This window comes from Puntigrus tetrazona, chromosome 1, assembly GCF_018831695.1.
Source record: "Puntigrus tetrazona isolate hp1 chromosome 1, ASM1883169v1, whole genome shotgun sequence".
Lineage (NCBI taxonomy): Eukaryota > Metazoa > Chordata > Actinopteri > Cypriniformes > Cyprinidae > Puntigrus > Puntigrus tetrazona.
Window position 1 is genome coordinate 29,606,223 of NC_056699.1, and position 23,154 is coordinate 29,629,376.

At 47.1% G+C, this 23,154-nt stretch overlaps 1 protein-coding gene across 1 annotated transcript; it reads left to right on the top strand.

The window, feature by feature from the left end:
* The first annotated feature begins 7,184 nt into the window (after positions 1-7,184).
* LOC122349571 lies at positions 7,185-8,874 on the top strand. Its single transcript, XM_043245674.1, has 7 exons — positions 7,185-7,295; positions 7,434-7,534; positions 7,662-7,780; positions 7,872-8,039; positions 8,160-8,220; positions 8,455-8,619; positions 8,735-8,874. Exons 1-7 carry the CDS (start codon positions 7,246-7,248, stop codon positions 8,872-8,874), a joined length of 804 nt encoding a protein of 267 aa, XP_043101609.1. The 5' UTR covers positions 7,185-7,245.
* Positions 8,875-23,154: the final 14,280 nt, after the last annotated feature.

Here is a 23,154-nt window from a genome sequence, read left to right on the forward strand (position 1 = left end):
ATGACGTCTGAATACCAGAGAGGAAGACAAAACCTCAAAAAATAACAAACTGCAAGCAAGGAACATTCTCAAGTGTAATCTATTTTGAAATATTTTGGCTTTGTCAGGATGTCATGTAGCCGTAATAATTGGCAGAGGCCTTTAAATTACAGGAGCACTTCACAAGACTTTTACAAAACCCATGCCACGTTGAAATGCAGGCATTACATTTGAGCCATCGTTTGAGCGAATGCTCCATAACATGCTTTTCATTAGTCACTGTTTAGAAATATTTTTTAATGCCGCTCATTGTTTCAAAGAATGACAAGATAAAATTCATGCCAGAATCCAAAACATTTGTGCACTGGAATGTGGTCCACCCCACCGTGTTGCATTTTGTTATGGAACATTTATACTTGGCAAGTGTTAAACATGCCAGTGAAATACAATGCACAGGATAGAGTTTCGAAAAGCCACAGCAAGGATGTAATCAGTATCTAATAAAAGACCTGAAGAGAAATGGCTAGGTTGATGGGGAAACTCTTTGTAGGGTAGTTTTTTATTATTTAACATAATATAAATCTACTGTAATTTTTATTGCTGTTGTTAAGTGAAATGATATAAAAATCGAGGGGTAATCCAATCAATCAATCACTTTTATTTATATAGCGCTTTAAACAACATAGATTGTATCAAAGCACTGAACAGTGTCAAACAGGAGAATACAATGATAGGGATGAATGTATTTTTACAATGTAATGTGTACATTGTGTATTATGGGGAGTGTTCCTGGTTCCAGCTGATCTAAGATTTAAACTGACGGAGTGTGTCTGCTTCCCGAACCAAGTTAGGGAGATTGTTCCAGAGTTTAGGTGCTAGATAGGAGGAGGATCTGGTGCCCGCAGTTGATTGTGATATTCTAGGTATTATCAAATGAGCAGAGTTCTGAGAACGCAGCGGACGTACAGGACTATAATGTGATAAGAGCTCGCTCAAGTATTGAGGAGATAAACCATTCAGGGCTTTATAGGTAATTAATAAGATTGTAAAATCTATCCGATGTTTGAAAGGGAGCCAGTGCAGTGTTGACAGAACCGGGCTAATATGATTGTTTTTGACCAGCTGAAGTTTGTTTAACTTAGCATGAGAAATAATCCAGGCCGGGTGTAAACAGTATGAACAAGGTGGTGGAAAATATAGTCCAGAGTGACATGCAGCAGTGTAACAATGTAATTGAAAAGAGACCTCCGTTGGCAAGCGCATGAAAATCATGGGTAGGATTTGTGATGTAACAGTTGAAGCAGAACTGCCCTGGACTCTGTTCAAAATATGGATTGGTGTGTAAGCAGCAAAGTACATCAGTGAGTCTGAGAGACAATTCAGCATTGTCTAGAAATGAGATTCTGTTGTTTAGAACCTAAAGGCATAAGTGAAGTGAATTTAACTGATTTATTTTATCTTCTCAGGCTACTTTACGTCCTTACTACATGGACAGGTAAGTAGAGCAATTGCAAGAGAGTCTTTGTCTTCCTGAAAAGTTCAGGTCCAACCCTGATCTAACACAACTGTGCTTTAGGATCTTCAGGAACACTTGATAAATACAGACAGTTGTGTTGGGTTAAGGTTAGATCTCCACGAACAGGACTGGTAGTCTATCATAAAACTCTAAAAACTTCTCCATGATGCTGGAACAACCAACTTGCAAGCTGCATCCCTGTGTGAAGATCTAGGCCATTGAAACCTTTAGTTAAGATTTATCATTATTTTTAAATAATGCAATGTTTTTTGATCATCACTTAGTGCAATCACTCCTTTTCCTTGGTCAATCAATCACTTTTATTTATATAACGCTTTTAACTTATAAATTGTGTCAAAGCACTGAACAGTATTTAATAGCTAAATAGAGTAATAGTGGATTAAACCCTTAATTTTTATGAATCAAATGAATGATAATCACGAAATTAAGTGTCCCCAACTAAGCAAGCCAGAGGCAACAGCAGCAAGGGAAAAAAAAGAGACAATTGGTATATGAAACCATAATTCTGAAGTTTCTAGATCATTGGTCATTCCAGCATCTCGTAGAATCACCACAGTTCTTCTATGGATCTTTTCGCTTCTGTCTAATACCATTAAAAAAACAACAACAAACCAAGAAATGTTTTTTTCATTATTCATAAATACATTTATATGCAATATTTAATTTTGTGTTTTACTAAACACCTTTTATAAAATGAAAACCTAAAAACCTATTATTAACTATTATAAAAAAAGAAGAATTTTTACCCTTATTTCTGCAAAAATCAGATGACACTTTGGTGTAGGTCGATCAGTGTTTGTGGCTTTTTATCATTTCAAATTTTGTATAATATCATGTAAGATAGAAAGTGTTTACAATTATTTCACTTATTTGTCGTGATGAAATGTTGGATGATGCATCATTGTTCTGACTTGCATCTAAATAATTGTTGTGCTTTGTTTTATCATTAGTATGTCACAAATCATTTTGATGGTAAGTTCAAACACCGTTGTATTGATCTCATTAAATATATATTTGATACTTTAAAAAAATTCTAGTGTGAATCAAGAGTACTGTAGCTGTTCATTCTCTTTTTCAGCAGAGATTCAGCAGGCTGAGTCACAGAACAGGTCAGAATAGTTCATCTGTCCAGACAGCTTTATGATTATGTTTAAGTTGTTAACTCTTTAACTTGCAGTTAACTTTTAACTGCATTTTAAAAAGTCATTTCACTTGCTCCCTAACAGGACTGTCAATGTCTCGACGCAAACATACGACTCGGCAGAGGTAAAACACACCACCTCGTTGGTAAGGACATCAGCTCACAAAAGACCTGAGCCCAAAGCTTTAGTCATGAAACAAATCAGCAGCACATTTGACCTTTAAATCAGTAAGAGGAAAATTTGATGTTCAAAAACAGCTCAAACATATAAACGAAATCAGAGCTGGATTTCTCTGTGGAGCTGGTCCATTACTCACACAACACAAAAGTTCATCTTCTTCTCTTATCCAGCTGTCTCTGTTCAGTGAGTCACATTTTTATCTTTCACAGACAAATGACAGTGTGGCTGCTCTCTTCGCTTCGTTGAACGATCTCACTGAAACAGTCGTACACGATCAAGCGTTTGTTGAGAACTGGCTGTATTTGAAGCTTCTGCCTGTTCTGCCTTATATAAATGAGGAGTTTGTGACACAACTGAGCCGGATGAACTGCACCTGTGGGGCCTTCCAAGTCATGTACGTGAAATTAGCAGAAACAACACAAATATACATGCATTCACAATGAAATATGTCACTTTAACGCCAAGAGTGCTAGTTAAGCTGTGTCCTTGCCTAATCCAAGATGGCGCCGCGAATGGCAGCCTCAGTGCTTAGCTCTCAAGTACTCGTATTGTTTTTGTTAGTTTTTCCAGTTTTTTTGTTTATCAAACACCATATTTTGTATATTGTATATAATTCTCTTTATTATCTGTCTTGTCTTGTTATCGTGTTGCACTGTAGAGCTTCTGTCACTAAAACAAATTCCTCGTATGTGTAAACATACCTGGCAATAAAGTGATTCTGATTTTGATTCTTTTCTGAATGGACAGTGTGGAAGTTCTCAGCAGGGAGGAGTCACTGATCACAGACAGTCAGCAGAAGCTGGTCTTCACGCATCTCATTTATACTTACCTGTCCAGAACTGATACGACAGGTATTCAGACATTAACTGACAAATCTGTTGAAAGGGTTTTTATGGAGGTTTGGAAGTCATGGATACCAAATGCTCAATTTCAGATCCAGGTTGCCATACAAACGTCACTAATCAACATGAATGGCTGCAGAGGAATTTTGGGATCTTCTCTAAATATGCATCTCTCAGTCAACTGCAAACACTCAACAGCCATTTAAATGAGGTGAGTTAAGTTCTGAAAGTAGCATTCTTACAACTGTTATGATACAAATAAACTACAGCTAATGATTTGTGTATTTTGTAGTTTGATTTGTTAGGGTCATTGAGTCCATCTCAACTAGCTGAGCTGACTGTGACCTCTGGAGCACTGAACAGTGTGTATATGATCAACATCATTTTTGACCGTCTAGAAGAAGATTATGCTTTCCAGAATACTGATGAGTTTTTCTGGACACTAATTCAAACTGAGGTAAAAACCTCTTGTTTTCTTTTATACTGTCTTTTTGTGAACACTGTTTGCCCGTTGTGTTTTCACCGTGAACTTTGCAGAATGCCCATAAGAATGTTCTTAAAGAGAGAAACAACAATTCAGATATTTTAACTTCCATAGACAGGGCATCAGATTGTGGTTTCATGAACAGCCAGGTTTCTGTAGGCAGTAGCCAGGTTTCCCTTAAGGCAATTAAAAAAGCAATTGTTTTAATGTACTGACGGTTTGCATCCACTTTTCTTATGAGAAACAACATTGATATGTTTCTGTTGCTAGCTATTTTATGCTGATTTCAAGCACACATAGCATTGATATGATGCTCTACCTTTGAATGGAGCTTAAACCTAGGATCTTTAAACAGTGCCTGGGATGTAAAGGCAGATTCTGGTGTACTGGGCAAAGAAAAAGGCCTACAGGCAAAACAATTGAATCTTAATTTACAGAATATTCAAGCCATAAATTGTCCTTATACGAAGAGCTGTTGAAAGCCCTCCTTGTAGTGCCGAGCTGAGTTCTGGGAAATGTTGTCAAACATGGCTGTACAAGACCCTGTCTAGATCTTGAAATGTTTAAAATGATAAATATATATTTTAAAATAATAGTATAATATTAAATGTGCTATATCTCTATGAAAATGTACAGTTATGAAAACTGTACAATTAAGAGAACAAATTAGCCAACTGACAGCTTCTAACTAAAATGTGTAGTTTAAAATATAGGTCTGGCCTACAACTGAGCACAGCAGATCTGGTGCTTGATGCAGCTGGAAGGGCTCTGGCTCACTGTCATGCTCAGAGCCAGAGATCTCTGTCATTCCAATAGTGAACACACATTTATTTGATTTTGTGAATTGTGAGGACATTTAATAGGTTTCCATTGTTCATCTATTTTTATTGCCCTACCCCAACCCTCACAGGGAACAAAAAAAAAAGGAAAAAATTATAATTTTGTAGGATTTATAAGCCTTTTGAAAAATGGGGGCATGGGCAATATCCTCATAAGTCATCTGTAATACCTGTCATACTCATACCATTATAAAAATGTATATCCTAATATGTCACAAAATGCACACACACACACACAAATACAATGATAGTCAACGTGAACCTAAATCTATTTCATTAACAAAGTACTTCAATTTACTCCCTTTGTTGTGAGTAAATAAGTAATGACAGCTTTTAAATTTTTAGTTGAACATTCCTGAAGCTCAGCTTAAATTCTAACATTGGTTGAAACATATGATTGCCTTGTAGCTAACCTGGTCTGCTTGAGTGTATGTCACTAGTGGTCGCTCTTGGGAGCCTAGACACCTGAGATCTTTGAGAAAAGGCCAATGAAATTGGGTGTGCAGAATTTGCATAGCTAGCCATGCCTGGGTATCAAGGTATAAATAGCCAAGCTTATCATCTGCTCACTCATTCTGTTCTGAGGAACTAGCATTACTTAACCACATTGACATTAATTAACGTGTAACGTTAAGTGCGAATCGATCTCTCTAATCTCATTAATTTATATCGAAGTCTTGTTAGCTTACACAGTGAATAATAAACATTACTCAGCAAGCAAACCTTATAATAACCTATAAAACTTATTTCAAATGTGACATTTTATTGTTCGTTTTTTCTTAAAGACATGCTTTTGTCTACGGCTCATCTTTAATTTGAAAATAGCTTGAGTAGCGTTGCTGGCAAAATTAAATAACCTCTTTTGACAAATAAGTAGTCAATCAGCATCTGCAACTGCCAGTAGTGATTATTTATGCGTGGCACCGGGGGTGGTCAATCGGATGTCACCGCGGACACCCCTCTGGCTCCACCACTGCATATCAGAGATATAGTCCAAGTACTTGAGATGGTGGTGGGGTTCAGCCTTGAATGTGTTCTTCTCTGTTGTCTGTTTTCAGCAGATAGAATGATCCACACTTCACAAACAAACTTCATGAGCAATTAACTATTTTTTTTTTTATTACCAGTGCATTGGTACACCATTCTTTGTTGACTCATACAGAAGCCACCCCTTCGAGTCTTGCTAGATAGTGATGAATCATTATCTGCACAATAGCTGGTTAGCTGAAAACATCAGGTTACCAAAAGCTGATGTTTGTGCACACTGCCGATTTCTCGAAGGCTCTGTCAATCAGAGATGTTGTTTCTGAGTGTTATCTGATGATTTTGCAACCACTGTCATGTAGTTCAAATGGGCCAGGACTTGATGCATCCTTAAAGGGTAATAAAACCCATAACAATTTTTTTAAATGTAAACAGATATGTACAGACTGCATTTCAGTGAAAATACTAATAGCACTCATAAATGTTATCAATAAATAAAAATGTTATTTTAAAATTTTTCTGAGCGTTAACCGTTGTTAATTTGAATAATGCCAATGTCGGTTGATGTAAACAGAAGTGCAGATGTGCTGTTATAAATCTTAAAATTTAAAATGTAGTGGTTACCTTAAATTGAATCCAGTAAAACGGATAAACTTTACAAGATGATTTCTAAATAATTTTCATAATTTAGATAGTGTGCGAGCACGACATGTGTTTGGCATAGAAACACAATACTTCTGTTTTTTTTCCATTTTATTCTAGGTTAAAGGCATCCTACAACAGATGCAACCTCTTGAGGATTTAACCTCTCGAGTTCACAGCCTTCTAAATGAGAAACAGCTATTGATAAACTGCAGGGGACACACATGGAAATGTGTTAGTAGTAAATATTTTGTATGGGAGAGAGTGCAAGAGTAGAAAGGGCTGACATAAAACCACCCCAAGCACCAAGATTCATCTATCATTCTAAAATATTAAGGGTAAAATTTATATGCAGCAAACATGGTAAAACTGGAGGCTTTTGGAAGAATACAAGATTGTGCAGCTGTGTATATCTATAGATTGGTTCAGAAAAATATCATTATTTCTTTTTCTAAATTTTCTCAAGTTTTTGGATATCAATCCCGTGGTGAGGGACGTCATGATGAATCGCACCTTCGCCATCATCAGTCTTCACTTTGCAGACTTCCTGATCCACGACTGGGTTTCCTGGTTCACCGTGAGACTGGTCCCTCTCCTGCCCAGCTTGACTGCGGAGATGCTTCAGACAGTGACATCATACACAGACTGCAACGCGTACCGCGTCGTGTACGTATCCCTCCTCAAACATTCCAGACAACGTGGCAGCACGCAATAGAGATGTTTCTGCGCTATGTTTAGTTAGCGGTGAAATGCCACGCCGTAGAGGCGCCATCCTGACCTTTTCTCTCCATCTGTCCACTGTAGCATCCATGCTCTGAGCGGCGTCTTTGACCAGATTACTTCGCTAAGACAGCAGGAGCTCGCCCCAGTCATGTTAGGCTACCTGAAGCAGCATTACCCATGGAGTAAGTTCGACTAGGGTGGGGTGCTGCACCTTGTTCGTCTTTTGTGCTGAAGGGCTGCGCTGCGCTGCTCTGCGGTTGTGAGTGAATTTGTGTGTTGATGAGTCATTTCTTTGCGTCACCGCTACAGGCTCAAGCTGTTGGTCCGGCACCGGCGGCCTTGGCGCTTGGCTTGAGGAGAGCTTTGGCAAATTCTCCATCTACGTGGATTACCAAGACCTGCGTGTCCTCAACGCAGGCTTCGACAGCGTAAGGAGCCCGCCAAGCTAAATGCTTGCTACCGTCAACATGCTTGGCAACCATGTCGTTTGCAAAAATTCTGTTGTTTTCTCTTCTGCAGTTTGAGTCTTTGGACCTCCTGAGCGCTTCTCAAGTGGCTCAACTGACACTACACTCTGGAGCGCTGAACAACTTACAGCTGATAGAACTGGTCTTTGACCGCCTGGAGGGCGGCAACTCTTTCCAGGACATTGAAGAGTTCTTGGAGGCTCTCGCACGGACATCGCAGGTATGTTCCGGTCACTAAGACGGCAGATGATCGGTGGGGTGGAAAAATGACCTTTCAATCCATAGTCGTGACATTATTGAAAAAAAGTGCAAATGGATTTTTATTGCTCGTTTTTTGTAGGGTTTGGACATCAGTCCCGTGGTGAGGGACGTCATGATGAATCGCACCTTCGCCATCATCAGTCTTCACTTTGCAGACTTCCTGATCCACGACTGGGTTTCCTGGTTTACCGTGAGACTGGTCCCTCTCCTGCCCAGCTTGACTGCAGAGATGCTTCAGACAGTGACATCATACACAGACTGCAACGCGTACGCGTCGTGTCGTATCCCTCCTCAAACATTGCAGACAACGTGGCAGCACGCGCCTTATAGCACTCTCAGAAAACACAATAGAGACGTTTCTGCGCTATGTTTAGTGAGCGGGAAATGCCATGCCGTGAGGCGCCATCCTGACCTTTTCTCTCCATCTGTCCACTGTAGCATCCGTGCTCTGAGCGGCGTGTTTGACCAGATTACTTCGCTAAGACAGCAGGAGCTCGCCCCAGTCATGTTAGGCTACCTGAAGCAGCATTACCCATGGAGTAAGTTCGACTAGGGTGGGGTGCTGCACCTTGTTCGTCTTTTGTGCTGAAGCTGCTCTACGTTTGTGAGTGAATTTGTTTGTTGATGAGTCATTTCTTTGCGTCACCGCTACAGACTCAAGCTGTTGGTCCGGCACCGCCGGCCTTGGCGCTTGGCTTGAGGAGAGCTTTGGCAAATTCTCCATCTACGTGGCTTACCAAGACCTGCGTGTCCTCAACGCAGGCTTCGACAGCGTAAGGAGCCCGCCAAACTAAATGCTTGCTACCGTCAACATGCTTGGCAACCATGTCGTTTGCAAAAATTCAGTTGTTTTCTCTTCTGCAGTTTGAGTCTTTGGACCTCCTGAGCGCTTCTCAAGTGGCTCAACTGACACTACACTCTGGAGCGCTGAACAACTTACAGCTGATAGAACTGGTCTTTGACCGCCTGGAGGCGGCAACTCTTTCAGGACATTGAAGAGTTCTTGGAGGCTCTCGCACGGACATCGCAGGTATGTTCCGGTCACTAAGATGGCAGATGATCGGTGGTGTAGAAAAATGACCTTTCAATCCATAGTCGTGACATGATTTGAAAAGTGCAAATGGATTTTTATTGCTCGTTTTTGTAGGATTTGGACATCAGTCCCGTGGTGAGGGACGTCATGATGAATCGCACCTTCGCCATCATCAGTCTTCACTTTGCAGACTTCCTGATCCACGACTGGGTTTCCTGGTTCACCGTGAGACTGGTCCCTCTCCTGCCCAGCTTGACTGCAGAGATGCTTCAGACAGTGACATCATACACAGACTGCAACGCTGCGTACGCGTCGTGTCGTATCCCTCCTCAAACATTGCCGACAACGTGGCAGCACGCGCCTTATAGCACTCTCAGAAAACGCAATAGAGACGTTTCTGCACTATGTTTAGTGAGCGGTGAAATGCCACGCCGTAGAGGTGCCATCCTGACCTTTTCTCTCCATCTGTCCACTGTAGCATCCGTGGTCTGAGCGGCGTCTTTGACCAGATTACTTCGCTACGACAGCAGGAGCTCGCCCCAGTCATGTTAGGCTACCTGAAGCAGCATTACCCATGGAGTAAGTTCGACTTGGGTGGGGTGCTGCACCTTGTTAAATCTTTTGTGCTGAAGCTGCTCTGCGTTTGTGAGTGAATTTGTGTGTTGATGAGTCATTTCTTTGCGCCACCGCTACAGGCTCAAGCTGTTGGTCCGGCACCGGCGGCCTTGGCGCTTGGCTTGAGGAGAGCTTTGGCAAATTCTCCATCTACGTGGATTACCAAGACCTGCGTGTCCTCAACGCAGGCTTCGACAGCGTAAGGAGCCCGCCACGCTAAATGCTTGCTGCCGTCAACATGCTGGGCAACCATGTCGTTTGCAAAAATTCAGTTGTTTTCTCTTCTGCAGTTTGAGTCCTTGGACCTCCTGAGCGCTTCTCAAGTGGCTCAACTGACACTACACTCTGGAGCGCTGAACAACTTACAGCTGATAGAACTGGTCTTTGACCGCCTGGAGGGCGGCAACTCTTTCCAGGACATTGAAGAGTTCTTGGAGGCTCTCGCACGGACATCGCAGGTATGTTCCGGTCACTAAGACGGCAGATGATCGGTGGTGTGGAAAAATGACCTTTCAATCCATAGTCGTGACATGATTTGAAAAGTGCAAATGGATTTTTATTGCTCGTTTTTGTAGGATTTGGACATCAGTCCCGTGGTGAGGGACGTCATGATGAATCGCACCTTCGCCATCATCAGTCTTCACTTTGCAGACTTCCTGATCCACGACTGGGTTTCCTGGTTCACCGTGAGACTGGTCCTTCTCCTGCCCAGCTTGACTGCAGAGATGCTTCAGACAGTGACATCATACACAGACTGCAACGCGTACCGCGTCGGTATGCGTATCCCTCCTCAAACATTGCAGACAACGTGGCAGCACGCGCCTTATAGCACTCTCAGAAAACGCAATAGAGACGTTTCTGCGCTATGTTTAGTGAGCGGTGAAATGCCACGCCGTAGAGGCGCCATCCTGACCTTTTCTCTCCATCTGTCCACTGTAGCATCCGTGCTCTGAGCGGCGTGTTTGACCAGATTACTTCGCTAAGACAGCAGGAGCTCGCCCCAGTCATGTTAGGCTACCTGAAGCAGCATTACCCATGGAGTAAGTTCGACTAGGGTTGGGTGCTGCACCTTGTTCGTCTTTTGTGCTGAAGCTGCTCTGCGGTTGTGAGTGAATTTGTGTGTTGATGAGTCATTTCTTTGCGTCACCGCTACAGGCTCAAGCTGTTGGTCCGGCACCGGCAGCCTTGGCGCTTGGCTTGAGGAGAGCTTTGGCAAATTCTCCATCTACGTGGATTACCAAGACCTGCGTGTCCTCAACGCAGGCTTCGACAGCGTAAGGAGCCCGCCGCGCTAAATGCTTGCTGCCGTCAACATGCTGGGCAACCATGTCGTTTGCAAAAATTCAGTTGTTTTCTCTTCTGCAGTTTGAGTCCTTGGACCTCCTGAGCGCTTCTCAAGTGGCTCAACTGACACTACACTCTGGAGCGCTGAACAACTTACAGCTGATAGAACTGGTCTTTGACCGCCTGGAGGGCGGCAACTCTTTCCAGGACATTGAAGAGTTCTTGGAGGCTCTCGCACGGACATCGCAGGTATGTTCCGGTCACTAAGGCAGCAGATGATCGGTGGTGTGGAAAAATGACCTTTCAATCCATAGTCGTGACATGATTTGAAAAGTGCAAATGGATTTTTATTGCTCGTATTTTGTAGGATTTGGACATCAGTCCCGTGGTGAGGGACGTCATGATGAATCGCACCTTCGCCATCATCAGTCTTCACTTTGCAGACTTCCTGATCCACGACTGGGTTTCCTGGTTCACCGTGAGACTGGTCCCTCTCCTGCCCAGCTTGACTGCAGAGATGCTTCAGACAGTGACATCATACACAGACTGCAACGCGTACCGCGTCGTGTACGTATCCCTCCTCAAACATTGCAGACAACGTGGCAGCCGCGCGCGCCTTATAGCACTCTCAGAAAACGCAATAGAGACGTTTCTGCGCTATGTTTAGTGAGCGGTGAAATGCCACGCCGTGAAGCGCCATCCTGACCTTTTCTCTCCATCTGTCCACTGTAGCATCCGTGCTCTGAGCGGCGTGTTTGACCAGATTACTTCGCTAAGACAGCAGGAGCTCGCCCCAGTCATGTTAGGCTACCTGAAGCAGCATTACCCATGGAGTAAGTTCGACTAGGGTGGGTGCTGCACCTTGTTCGTCTTTTGTGCTGAAGCTGCTCTGCGGTTGTGAGTGAATTTGTGTGTTGATGAGTCATTTCTTTGCGTCACCGCTACAGGCTCAAGCTGTTGGTCCGGCACCGGCAGCCTTGGCGCTTGGCTTGAGGAGAGCTTTGGCAAATTCTCCATCTACGTGGATTACCAAGACCTGCGTGTCCTCAACGCAGAGCTTCGACAGCGTAAGGAGCCCGCCCGCGCTAAATGCTTGCTGCCGTCAACATGCTGGGCAACCATGTCGTTTGCAAAAATTCAGTTGTTTTCTCTTCTGCAGTTTGAGTCCTTGGACCTCCTGAGCGCTTCTCAAGTGGCTCAACTGACACTACACTCTGGAGCGCTGAACAACTTACAGCTGATAGAACTGGTCTTTGACCGCCTGGAGGGCGCAACTCTTTCCAGGACATTGAAGAGTTCTTGGAGGCTCTCGCACGGACATCGCAGGTATGTTCCGGTCACTAAGGCGGCAGATGATCGGTGGTGTGGAAAAATGACCTTTCAATCCATAGTCGTGACATGATTTGAAAAGTGCAAATGGATTTTTATTGCTCGTTTTTGTAGGATTTGGACATCAGTCCCGTGGTGAGGGCGTCATGATGAATCGCACCTTCGCCATCATCAGTCTTCACTTTGCAGACTTCCTGATCCACGACTGGGTTTCCTGGTTCACCGTGAGACTGGTCCCTCTCCTGCCCAGCTTGACTGCAGAGATGCTTCAGACAGTGACATCATACACAGACTGCAACGCGTACCGCGTCGTGTACGTATCCCTCCTCAAACATTGCAGACAACGTGGCAGCACGCGCCTTATAGCACTCTCAGAAAACGCAATAGAGACGTTTCTGCGCTATGTTTAGTGAGCGGTGAAATGCCACGCCGTGTGGGCGCCATCCTGACCTTTTCTCTCCATCTGTCCACTGTAGCATCCGTGCTCTGAGCGGCGTGTTTGACCAGATTACTTCGCTAAGACAGCAGGAGCTCGCCCCAGTCATGTTAGGCTACCTGAAGCAGCATTACCCATGGAGTAAGTTCGACTAGGGTGGGGTGCTGCACCTTGTTCGTCTTTTGTGCTGAAGCTGCTCTGCGTTTGTGAGTGAATTTGTGTGTTGATGAGTCATTTCTTTGCGTCACCGCTACAGGCTCAAGCTGTTGGTCCGGCACCGGCGCCTTGGCGCTTGGCTTGAGGAGAGCTTTGGCAAATTCTCCATCTACGTGGATTACCAAGACCTGCGTGTCCTCAACGCGAGCTTCGACAGCGTAAGAGCCCGCCACGCGCTAAATGCTTGCTGCCGTCAACATGCTGGGCAACCATGTCGTTTGCAAAAATTCAGTTGTTTTCTCTTCTGCAGTTTGAGTCCTTGGACCTCCTGAGCGCTTCTCAAGTGGCTCAACTGACACTACACTCTGGAGCGCTGAACAACTTACAGCTGATAGAACTGGTCTTTGACCGCCTGGAGGCGCAACTCTTTCAGGACATTGAAGAGTTCTTGGAGGCTCTCGCACGGACATCGCAGGTATGTTCCGGTCACTAAGGCGACAGATGATTGGTGGTGTGGAAAAATGACCTTTCAATCCATAGTCGTGACATGATTTGAAAAGTGCAAATGGTTTTTTATTGCTCGTTTTTGTAGGATTTGGACATCAGTCCGTGGTGAGGGCGTCATGATGAATCGCACCTTCGCCATCATCAGTCTTCACTTTGCAGACTTCCTGATCCACGACTGGGTTTCCTGGTTCACCGTGAGACTGGTCCCTCTCCTGCCCAGCTTGACTGCAGAGATGCTTCAGACAGTGACATCATACACAGACTGCAACGCGTACCGCGCGTCGTGTGCGTATCCCTCCTCAAACATTGCAGACAACGTGGCAGCACGCGCTTTATAGCACTCTCAGAAAACGCAATAGAGACGTTTCTGCGCTATGTTTAGTGGCGGTGAAATGCCACGCCGTGAGGCGCCATCCTGACCTTTTCTCTCCATCTGTCCACTGTAGCATCCGTGCTCTGGCGGCGTCTTTGACCAGATTACTTCGCTAAGACAGCAGGAGCTCGCCCCAGTCATGTTAGGCTACCTGAAGCAGCATTACCCATGGAGTAAGTTCGACTAGGGTTGGGTGCTGCACCTTGTTCGTCTTTTGTGCTGAAGCTGCTCTGCGGTTGTGAGTGAATTTGTGTGTTGATGAGTCATTTCTTTGCGTCACCGCTACAGGCTCAAGCTGTTGGTCCGGCACCGGCAGCCTTGGCGCTTGGCGAGGAGAGCTTTGGCAAATTCTCCATCTCACGTGGATTACCAAGACCTGCGTGTCCTCAACGCAGGCTTCGACAGCGTAAGGAGCCCGCCGCGCTAAATGCTTGCTGCCGTCAACATGCTGGGCAACCATGTCGTTTGCAAAAATTCAGTTGTTTTCTCTTCTGCAGTTTGAGTCCTTGGACCTCCTGAGCGCTTCTCAAGTGGCTCAACTGACACTACACTCTGGAGCGCTGAACAACTTACAGCTGATAGAACTGGTCTTTGACCGCCTGGAGGCGGCAACTCTTTCCAGGACATTGAAGAGTTCTTGGAGGCTCTCGCACGGACATCGCAGGTATGTTCCGGTCACTAAGGCGGCAGATGATCGGTGGTGTGGAAAAATGACCTTTCAATCCATAGTCGTGACATGATTTGAAAAGTGCAAATGGATTTTTATTGCTCGTTTTTGTAGGATTTGGACATCAGTCCCGTGGTGAGGGCGTCATGATGAATCGCACCTTCGCCATCATCAGTCTTCACTTTGCAGACTTCCTGATCCACGACTGGGTTTCCTGGTTCACCGTGAGACTGGTCCCTCTCCTGCCCAGCTTGACTGCAGAGATGCTTCAGACAGTGACATCATACACAGACTGCAACGCGTACGCGTCGTGTCGTATCCTCCTCAAACATTGCAGACAACGTGGCAGCCGCGCGCCTTATAGCACTCTCAGAAAGCGCAATAGAGAGCGTTTCTGCGCTATGTTTAGTGAGCGGTGAAATGCCACGCCGTAGAGGCGCCATCCTGACCTTTTCTCTCCATCTGTCCACTGTAGCATCCGTGCTCTGAGCGGCGTGTTTGACCAGATTACTTCGCTAAGACAGCAGGAGCTCGCCCCAGTCATGTTAGGCTACCTGAAGCAGCATTACCCATGGAGTAAGTTCGACTAGGGTGGGGTGCTGCACCTTGTTCGTCTTTTGTGCTGAAGCTGCTCTGCGTTTGTGAGTGAATTTGTGTGTTGATGAGTCATTTCTTTGCGTCACCGCTACAGGCTCAAGCTGTTGGTCCGGCACCGGCGGCCTTGGCGCTTGGCTTGAGGAGAGCTTTGGCAAATTCTCCATCTACGTGGATTACCAAGACCTGCGTGTCCTCAGCGCGGCTTCCGACAGCGTAAGGAGCCCGCCGCGCTAAATGCTTGCTGCCATCAACATGCTGGGCAACCATGTCGTTTGCTAAAATTCAGTTGTTTTCTCTTCTGCAGTTTGAGTCCTTGGACCTCCTGAGCGCTTCTCAAGTGGCTCAACTGACACTACACTCTGGAGCGCTGAACAACTTACAGCTGATAGAACTGGTCTTTGACCGCCTGGAGGGCGGCAACTCTTTCAGGACATTGAAGAGTTCTTGGAGGCTCTCGCACGGACATCGCAGGTATGTTCCGGTCACTAAGGCGGCAGATGATCGGTGGTGTGGAAAAATGACCTTTCAATCCATAGTCGTGACATGATTTGAAAAGTGCAAATGGATTTTTATTGCTCGTTTTTGTAGGATTTGGACATCAGTCCGTGGTGAGGGCGTCATGATGAATCGCACCTTCGCCATCATCAGTCTTCACTTTGCAGACTTCCTGATCCACGACTGGGTTTCCTGGTTCACCGTGAGACTGGTCCCTCTCCTGCCCAGCTTGACTGCAGAGATGCTTCAGACAGTGACATCATACACAGACTGCAGCGCGTACGCGTCGTGTCACGTATCCCTCCTCAAACATTGCAGACAACGCGTGGCAGCACGCGCCTTTATAGCACTCTCAGAAAACGCAATAGAGACGTTTCTGCGCTATGTTTAGTGAGCGGTGAAATGCCACGCCGTAGAGGCGCCATCCTGACCTTTTCTCTCCATCTGTCCACTGTAGCATCCGTGCTCTGAGCGGCGTGTTTGACCAGATTACTTCGCTAAGACAGCAGGAGCTCGCCCCAGTCATGTTAGGCTACCTGAAGCAGCATTACCCATGGAGTAAGTTCGACTAGGGTGGGGTGCTGCACCTTGTTCGTCTTTTGTGCTGAAGCTGCTCTGCGTTTGTGAGTGAATTTGTGTGTTGATGAGTCATTTCTTTGCGTCACCGCTACAGGCTCAAGCTGTTGGTCCGGCACCGGCAGCCTTGGCGCTTGGCTTGAGGAGAGCTTTGGCAAATTCTCCATCTACGTGGATTACCAAGACCTGCGTGTCCTCAACGCAGGCTTCGACAGCGTAAGGAGCCCGCCGCGCTAAATGCTTGCTGCCGTCAACATGCTGGGCAACCATGTCGTTTGCAAAAATTCAGTTGTTTTCTCTTCTGCAGTTTGAGTCCTTGGACCTCCTGAGCGCTTCTCAAGTGGCTCAACTGACACTACACTCTGGAGCGCTGAACAACTTACAGCTGATAGAACTGGTCTTTGACCGCCTGGAGGCGGCAACTCTTTCAGGACATTGAAGAGTTCTTGGAGGCTCTCGCACGGACATCGCAGGTATGTTCCGGTCACTAAGGCGGCAGATGATCGGTGGTGTGGAAAAATGACCTTTCAATCCATAGTCGTGACATGATTTGAAAAGTGCAAATGGATTTTTATTGCTCGTTTTTGTAGGATTTGGACATCAGTCCGTGGTGAGGGCGTCATGATGAATCGCACCTTCGCCATCATCAGTCTTCACTTTGCAGACTTCCTGATCCACGACTGGGTTTCCTGGTTCACCGTGAGACTGGTCCCTCTCCTGCCCAGCTTGACTGCAGAGATGCTTCAGACAGTGACATCATACACAGACTGCAACGCGCGTACGCGTCGTGTATGCGTATCCCTCCTCAAACATTGCAGACAACGTGGCAGCACGCGCCCTTATAGCACTCTCAGAAAACGCAATAGAGAGCGTTTCTGCGCTATGTTTAGTGAGCGGTGAAATGCCACGCCGTGAGGCGCCATCCTGACCTTTTCTCTCCATCTGTCCACTGTAGCATCCGTGCTCTGAGCGGCGTGTTTGACCAGATTACTTCGCTAAGACAGCAGGAGCTCGCCCCAGTCATGTTAGGCTACCTGAAGCAGCATTACCCATGGAGTAAGTTCGACTAGGGTGGGGTGCTGCACCTTGTTCGTCTTTTGTGCTGAAGCTGCTCTGCGTTTGTGAGTGAATTTGTGTGTTGATGAGTCATTTCTTTGCGTCACCGCTACAGGCTCAAGCTGTTGGTCCGGCACCGGCGTGCCTTGGCGCTTGGCGAGGAGAGCTTTGGCAAATTCTCCATCTACGTGGATTACCAAGACCTGCGTGTCCTCAACGCAGGCTTCGACAGCGTAAGGAGCCGACCGCGCTAAATGCTTGCTGCCGTCAACATGCTGGGCAACCATGTCGTTTGCAAAAATTCAGTTGTTTTCTCTTCTGCAGTTTGAGTCCTTGGACCTCCTGAGCGCTTCTCAAGTGGCTCAACTGACACTACACTCTGGGCGCTGAACAACTTACAGCTGATAGAACTGGTCTTTGACCGCCTGGAGGGCGGCAACTCTTTCCAGGACATTGAAGAGTTCTTGGAGGCTCTCGCACGGACATCGCAGGTATGTTCCGGTCACTAAGGCGGCAGATGATCGGTGGTGTGGAAAAATGACCTTTCAATCCATAGTCGTGACATGATTTGAAAAGTGCAAATGGATTTTTATTGCTCGTTTTTTGTAGGATTTGGACATCAGTCCCGTGGTGAGGGCGTCATGATGAATCGCACCTTCGCCATCATCAGTCTTCACTTTGCAGACTTCCTGATCCACGACTGGGTTTCCTGGTTCACCGTGAGACTGGTCCCTCTCCTGCCCAGCTTGACTGCAGAGATGCTTCAGACAGTGACATCATACACAGACTGCAACGCGCGTACGCGCGTCGTGTCGTATCCCTCCTCAAACATTGCAGACAACGTGGCAGCACGCGCCTTATAGCACTCTCAGAAAACGCAATAGAGACGTTTCTGCGCTATGTTTAGTGAGCGGTGAAATGCCACGCCGTGGAGCGCCATCCTGACCTTTTCTCTCCATCTGTCCACTGTAGCATCCGTGCTCTGAGCGGCGTCTTTGACCAGATTACTTCGCTAAGACAGCAGGAGCTCGCCCCAGTCATGTTAGGCTACCTGAAGCAGCATTACCCATGGAGTAAGTTCGACTAGGGTTGGGTGCTGCACCTTGTTCGTCTTTTGTGCTGAAGCTGCTCTGCGGTTGTGAGTGAATTTGTGTGTTGATGAGTCATTTCTTTGCGTCATCGCTACAGGCTCAAGCTGTTGGTCCGGCACCGGCAGCCTTGGCGCTTGGCGAGAGAGAGCTTTGGCAAATTCTCCATCTCGTGGATTACCAAGACCTGCGTGTCCTCAGCGCGGCCGACAGCGTAAGGAGCCCGCCGCGCTAAATGCTTGCTGCCGTCAACATGCTGGGCAACCATGTCGTTTGCAAAAATTCAGTTGTTTTCTCTTCTGCAGTTTGAGTCCTTGGACCTCCTGAGCGCTTCTCAAGTGGCTCAACTGACACTACACTCTGGAGCGCTGAACAACTTACAGCTGATAGAACTGGTCTTTGACCGCCTGGAGGGCGGCAACTCTTTCAGGACATTGAAGAGTTCTTGGAGGCTCTCGCACGGACATCGCAGGTATGTTCCGGTCACTAAGGCGACAGATGATCGGTGGTGTGGAAAAATGACCTTTCAATCCATAGTCGTGACATGATTTGAAAAGTGCAAATGGATTTTTATTGCTCGTTTTTGTAGGATTTGGACATCAGTCCCGTGGTGAGGGCGTCATGATGAATCGCACCTTCGCCATCATCAGTCTTCACTTTGCAGACTTCCTGATCCACGACTGGGTTTCCTGGTTCACCGTGAGACTGGTCCCTCTCCTGCCCAGCTTGACTGCAGAGATGCTTCAGACAGTGACATCATACACAGACTGCAGCGCGTACGCGTCGTGTACGTATCCCTCCTCAAACATTGCAGACAACGTGGCAGCACGCGCCTTATAGCACTCTCAGAAAACGCAATAGAGACGTTTCTGCGCTATGTTTAGTGAGCGGTGAAATGCCACGCCGTAGAGGCGCCATCCTGACCTTTTCTCTCCATCTGTCCACTGTAGCATCCGTGCTCTGGCGGCGTCTTTGACCAGATTACTTCGCTAAGACAGCAGGAGCTCGCCCCAGTCATGTTAGGCTACCTGAAGCAGCATTACCCATGGAGTAAGTTCGACTAGGGTTGGGTGCTGCACCTTGTTCGTCTTTTGTGCTGAAGCTGCTCTGCGGTTGTGAGTGAATTTGTGTGTTGATGAGTCATTTCTTTGCGTCACCGCTACAGGCTCAAGCTGTTGGTCCGGCACCGCAGCCTTGGCGCTTGGCTTGAGGAGAGCTTTGGCAAATTCTCCATCTACGTGGATTACCAAGACCTGCGTGTCCTCAACGCAGGCCGACAGCGTAAGGAGCCCGCCGCGCTAAATGCTTGCTGCCAACAACATGCTGGGCAACCATGTCGTTTGCAAAAATTCAGTTGTTTTCTCTTCTGCAGTTTGAGTCCTTGGACCTCCTGAGCGCTTCTCAAGTGGCTCAACTGACACTACACTCTGGAGCGCTGAACAACTTACAGCTGATAGAACTGGTCTTTGACCGCCTGGAGGGCGGCAACTCTTTCCAGGACATTGAAGAGTTCTTGGAGGCTCTCGCGCGGACATCGCAGGTATGTTCCGGTCACTAAGGCGACAGATGATCGGTGGTGTGGAAAAATGACCTTTCAATCCATAGTCGTGACATGATTTGAAAAGTGCAAATGGATTTTTATTGCTCGTTTTTGTAGGATTTGGACATCAGTCCGTGGTGAGGGCGTCATGATGAATCGCACCTTCGCCATCATCAGTCTTCACTTTGCAGACTTCCTGATCCACGACTGGGTTTCCTGGTTCACCGTGAGACTGGTCCCTCTCCTGCCCAGCTTGACTGCAGAGATGCTTCAGACAGTGACATCATACACAGACTGCAGCGCGTACGCGCGTCGTGTCGTATCCCTCCTCAAACATTGCAGACAACGTGGCAGCACGCGCCTTATAGCACTCTCAGAAAACGCAATAGAGACGTTTCTGCGCTATGTTTAGTGAGCGGTGAAATGCCACGCCGTGGCGCCATCCTGACCTTTTCTCTCCATCTGTCCACTGTAGCATCCGTGCTCTGGCGGCGTCTTTGACCAGATTACTTCGCTAAGACAGCAGGAGCTCGCCCCAGTCATGTTAGGCTACCTGAAGCAGCATTACCCATGGAGTAAGTTCGACTAGGGTGGGGTGCTGCACCTTGTTCGTCTTTTGTGCTGAAGCTGCTCTGCGGTTGTGAGTGAATTTGTGTGTTGATGAGTCATTTCTTTGCGTCACCGCTACAGGCTCAAGCTGTTGGTCCGGCACCGGCGGCCTTGGCGCTTGGCGAGGAGAGCTTTGGCAAATTCTCCATCTACGTGGATTACCAAGACCTGCGTGTCCTCAACGCGCGAGCCGACAGCGTAAGGAGCCCGCCGCGCTAAATGCTTGCTGCCGTCAACATGCTGGGCAACCATGTCGTTTGCAAAAATTCAGTTGTTTTCTCTTCTGCAGTTTGAGTCCTTGGACCTCCTGGCGCTTCTCAAGTGGCTCAACTGACACTACACTCTGGGCGCTGAACAACTTACAGCTGATAGAACTGGTCTTTGACCGCCTGGAGGGCGGCAACTCTTTCAGGACATTGAAGAGTTCTTGGAGGCTCTCCGCGGACATCGCAGGTATGTTCCGGTCACTAAGGCGACAGATGATCGGTGGTGTGGAAAAATGACCTTTCAATCCATAGTCGTGACATGATTTGAAAAGTGCAAATGGATTTTTATTGCTCGTTTTTGTAGGATTTGGACATCAGTCCCGTGGTGAGGGCGTCATGATGAATCGCACCTTCGCCATCATCAGTCTTCACTTTGCAGACTTCCTGATCCACGACTGGGTTTCCTGGTTCACCGTGAGACTGGTCCCTCTCCTGCCCAGCTTGACTGCAGAGATGCTTCAGACAGTGACATCATACACAGACTGCAACGCAGCGTACCGCGTCGTGTACGTATCCCTCCTCAAACATTGCAGACAACGTGGCAGCACGCGCCTTATAGCACTCTCAGAAAACGCAATAGAGAGCGTTTCTGCGCTATGTTTAGTGAGCGGTGAAATGCCACGCCGTGAGGCGCCATCCTGACCTTTTCTCTCCATCTGTCCACTGTAGCATCCGTGCTCTGAGCGCGTCTTTGACCAGATTACTTCGCTAAGACAGCAGGAGCTCGCCCCAGTCATGTTAGGCTACCTGAAGCAGCATTACCCATGGAGTAAGTTCGACTAGGGTGGGGTGCTGCACCTTGTTCGTCTTTTGTGCTGAAGCTGCTCTGCGTTTGTGAGTGAATTTGTGTGTTGATGAGTCATTTCTTTGCGTCACCGCTACAGGCTCAAGCTGTTGGTCCGGCACCGGCGGCCTTGGCGCTTGGCTTGAGAGAGCTTTGGCAAATTCTCCATCTACGTGGATTACCAAGACCTGCGTGTCCTCAGCGCGAGCCGACAGCGTAAGGAGCCCGCCGCGCTAAATGCTTGCTGCCGTCAACATGCTGGGCAACCATGTCGTTTGCAAAAATTCAGTTGTTTTCTCTTCTGCAGTTTGAGTCCTTGGACCTCCTGAGCGCTTCTCAAGTGGCTCAACTGACACTACACTCTGGGCGCTGAACAACTTACAGCTGATAGAACTGGTCTTTGACCGCCTGGAGAGCGCAACTCTTTCAGGACATTGAAGAGTTCTTGGAGGCTCTCCACGGACATCGCAGGTATGTTCCGGTCACTAAGGCGACAGATGATCGGTGGTGTGGAAAAATGACCTTTCAATCCATAGTCGTGACATGATTTGAAAAGTGCAAATGGATTTTTATTGCTCGTTTTTGTAGGATTTGGACATCAGTCCGTGGTGAGGGCGTCATGATGAATCGCACCTTCGCCATCATCAGTCTTCACTTTGCAGACTTCCTGATCCACGACTGGGTTTCCTGGTTCACCGTGAGACTGGTCCTCTCCTGCCCAGCTTGACTGCAGAGATGCTTCAGACAGTGACATCATACACAGACTGCAACGCGTACCGCGTCGTGTGCGTATCCCTCCTCAAACATTGCAGACAACGTGGCAGCCGCGCGCCTTATAGCACTCTCAGAAAGCGCAATAGAGGCGTTTCTGCGCTATGTTTAGTGAGCGGTGAAATGCCACGCCGTGAGGCGCCATCCTGACCTTTTCTCTCCATCTGTCCACTGTAGCATCCGTGCTCTGAGCGGCGTCTTTGACCAGATTACTTCGCTAAGACAGCAGGAGCTCGCCCCAGTCATGTTAGGCTACCTGAAGCAGCATTACCCATGGAGTAAGTTCGACTAGGGTGGGGTGCTGCACCTTGTTCGTCTTTTGTGCTGAAGCTGCTCTGCGCTGTTGTGAGTGAATTTGTGTGTTGATGAGTCATTTCTTTGCGTCACCGCTACAGGCTCAAGCTGTTGGTCCGCACGGCAGCCTTGGCGCTTGGCTTGAGGAGAGCTTTGGCAAATTCTCCATCTCGTGGATTACCAAGACCTGCGTGTCCTCAACGCGAGCCCGACAGCGTAAGGAGCCCGCCGCGCTAAATGCTTGCTGCCGTCAACATGCTGGGCAACCATGTCGTTTGCAAAAATTCAGTTGTTTTCTCTTCTGCAGTTTGAGTCCTTGGACCTCCTGAGCGCTTCTCAAGTGGCTCAACTGACACTACACTCTGGAGCGCTGAACAACTTACAGCTGATAGAACTGGTCTTTGACCGCCTGGAGGGCGGCAACTCTTTCAGGACATTGAAGAGTTCTTGGAGGCTCTCGCCGCGGACATCGCAGGGTATGTTCCGGTCACTAAGGCGACAGATGATCGGTGGTGTGGAAAAATGACCTTTCAATCCATAGTCGTGACATGATTTGAAAAGTGCAAATGGATTTTTATTGCTCGTTTTTGTAGGATTT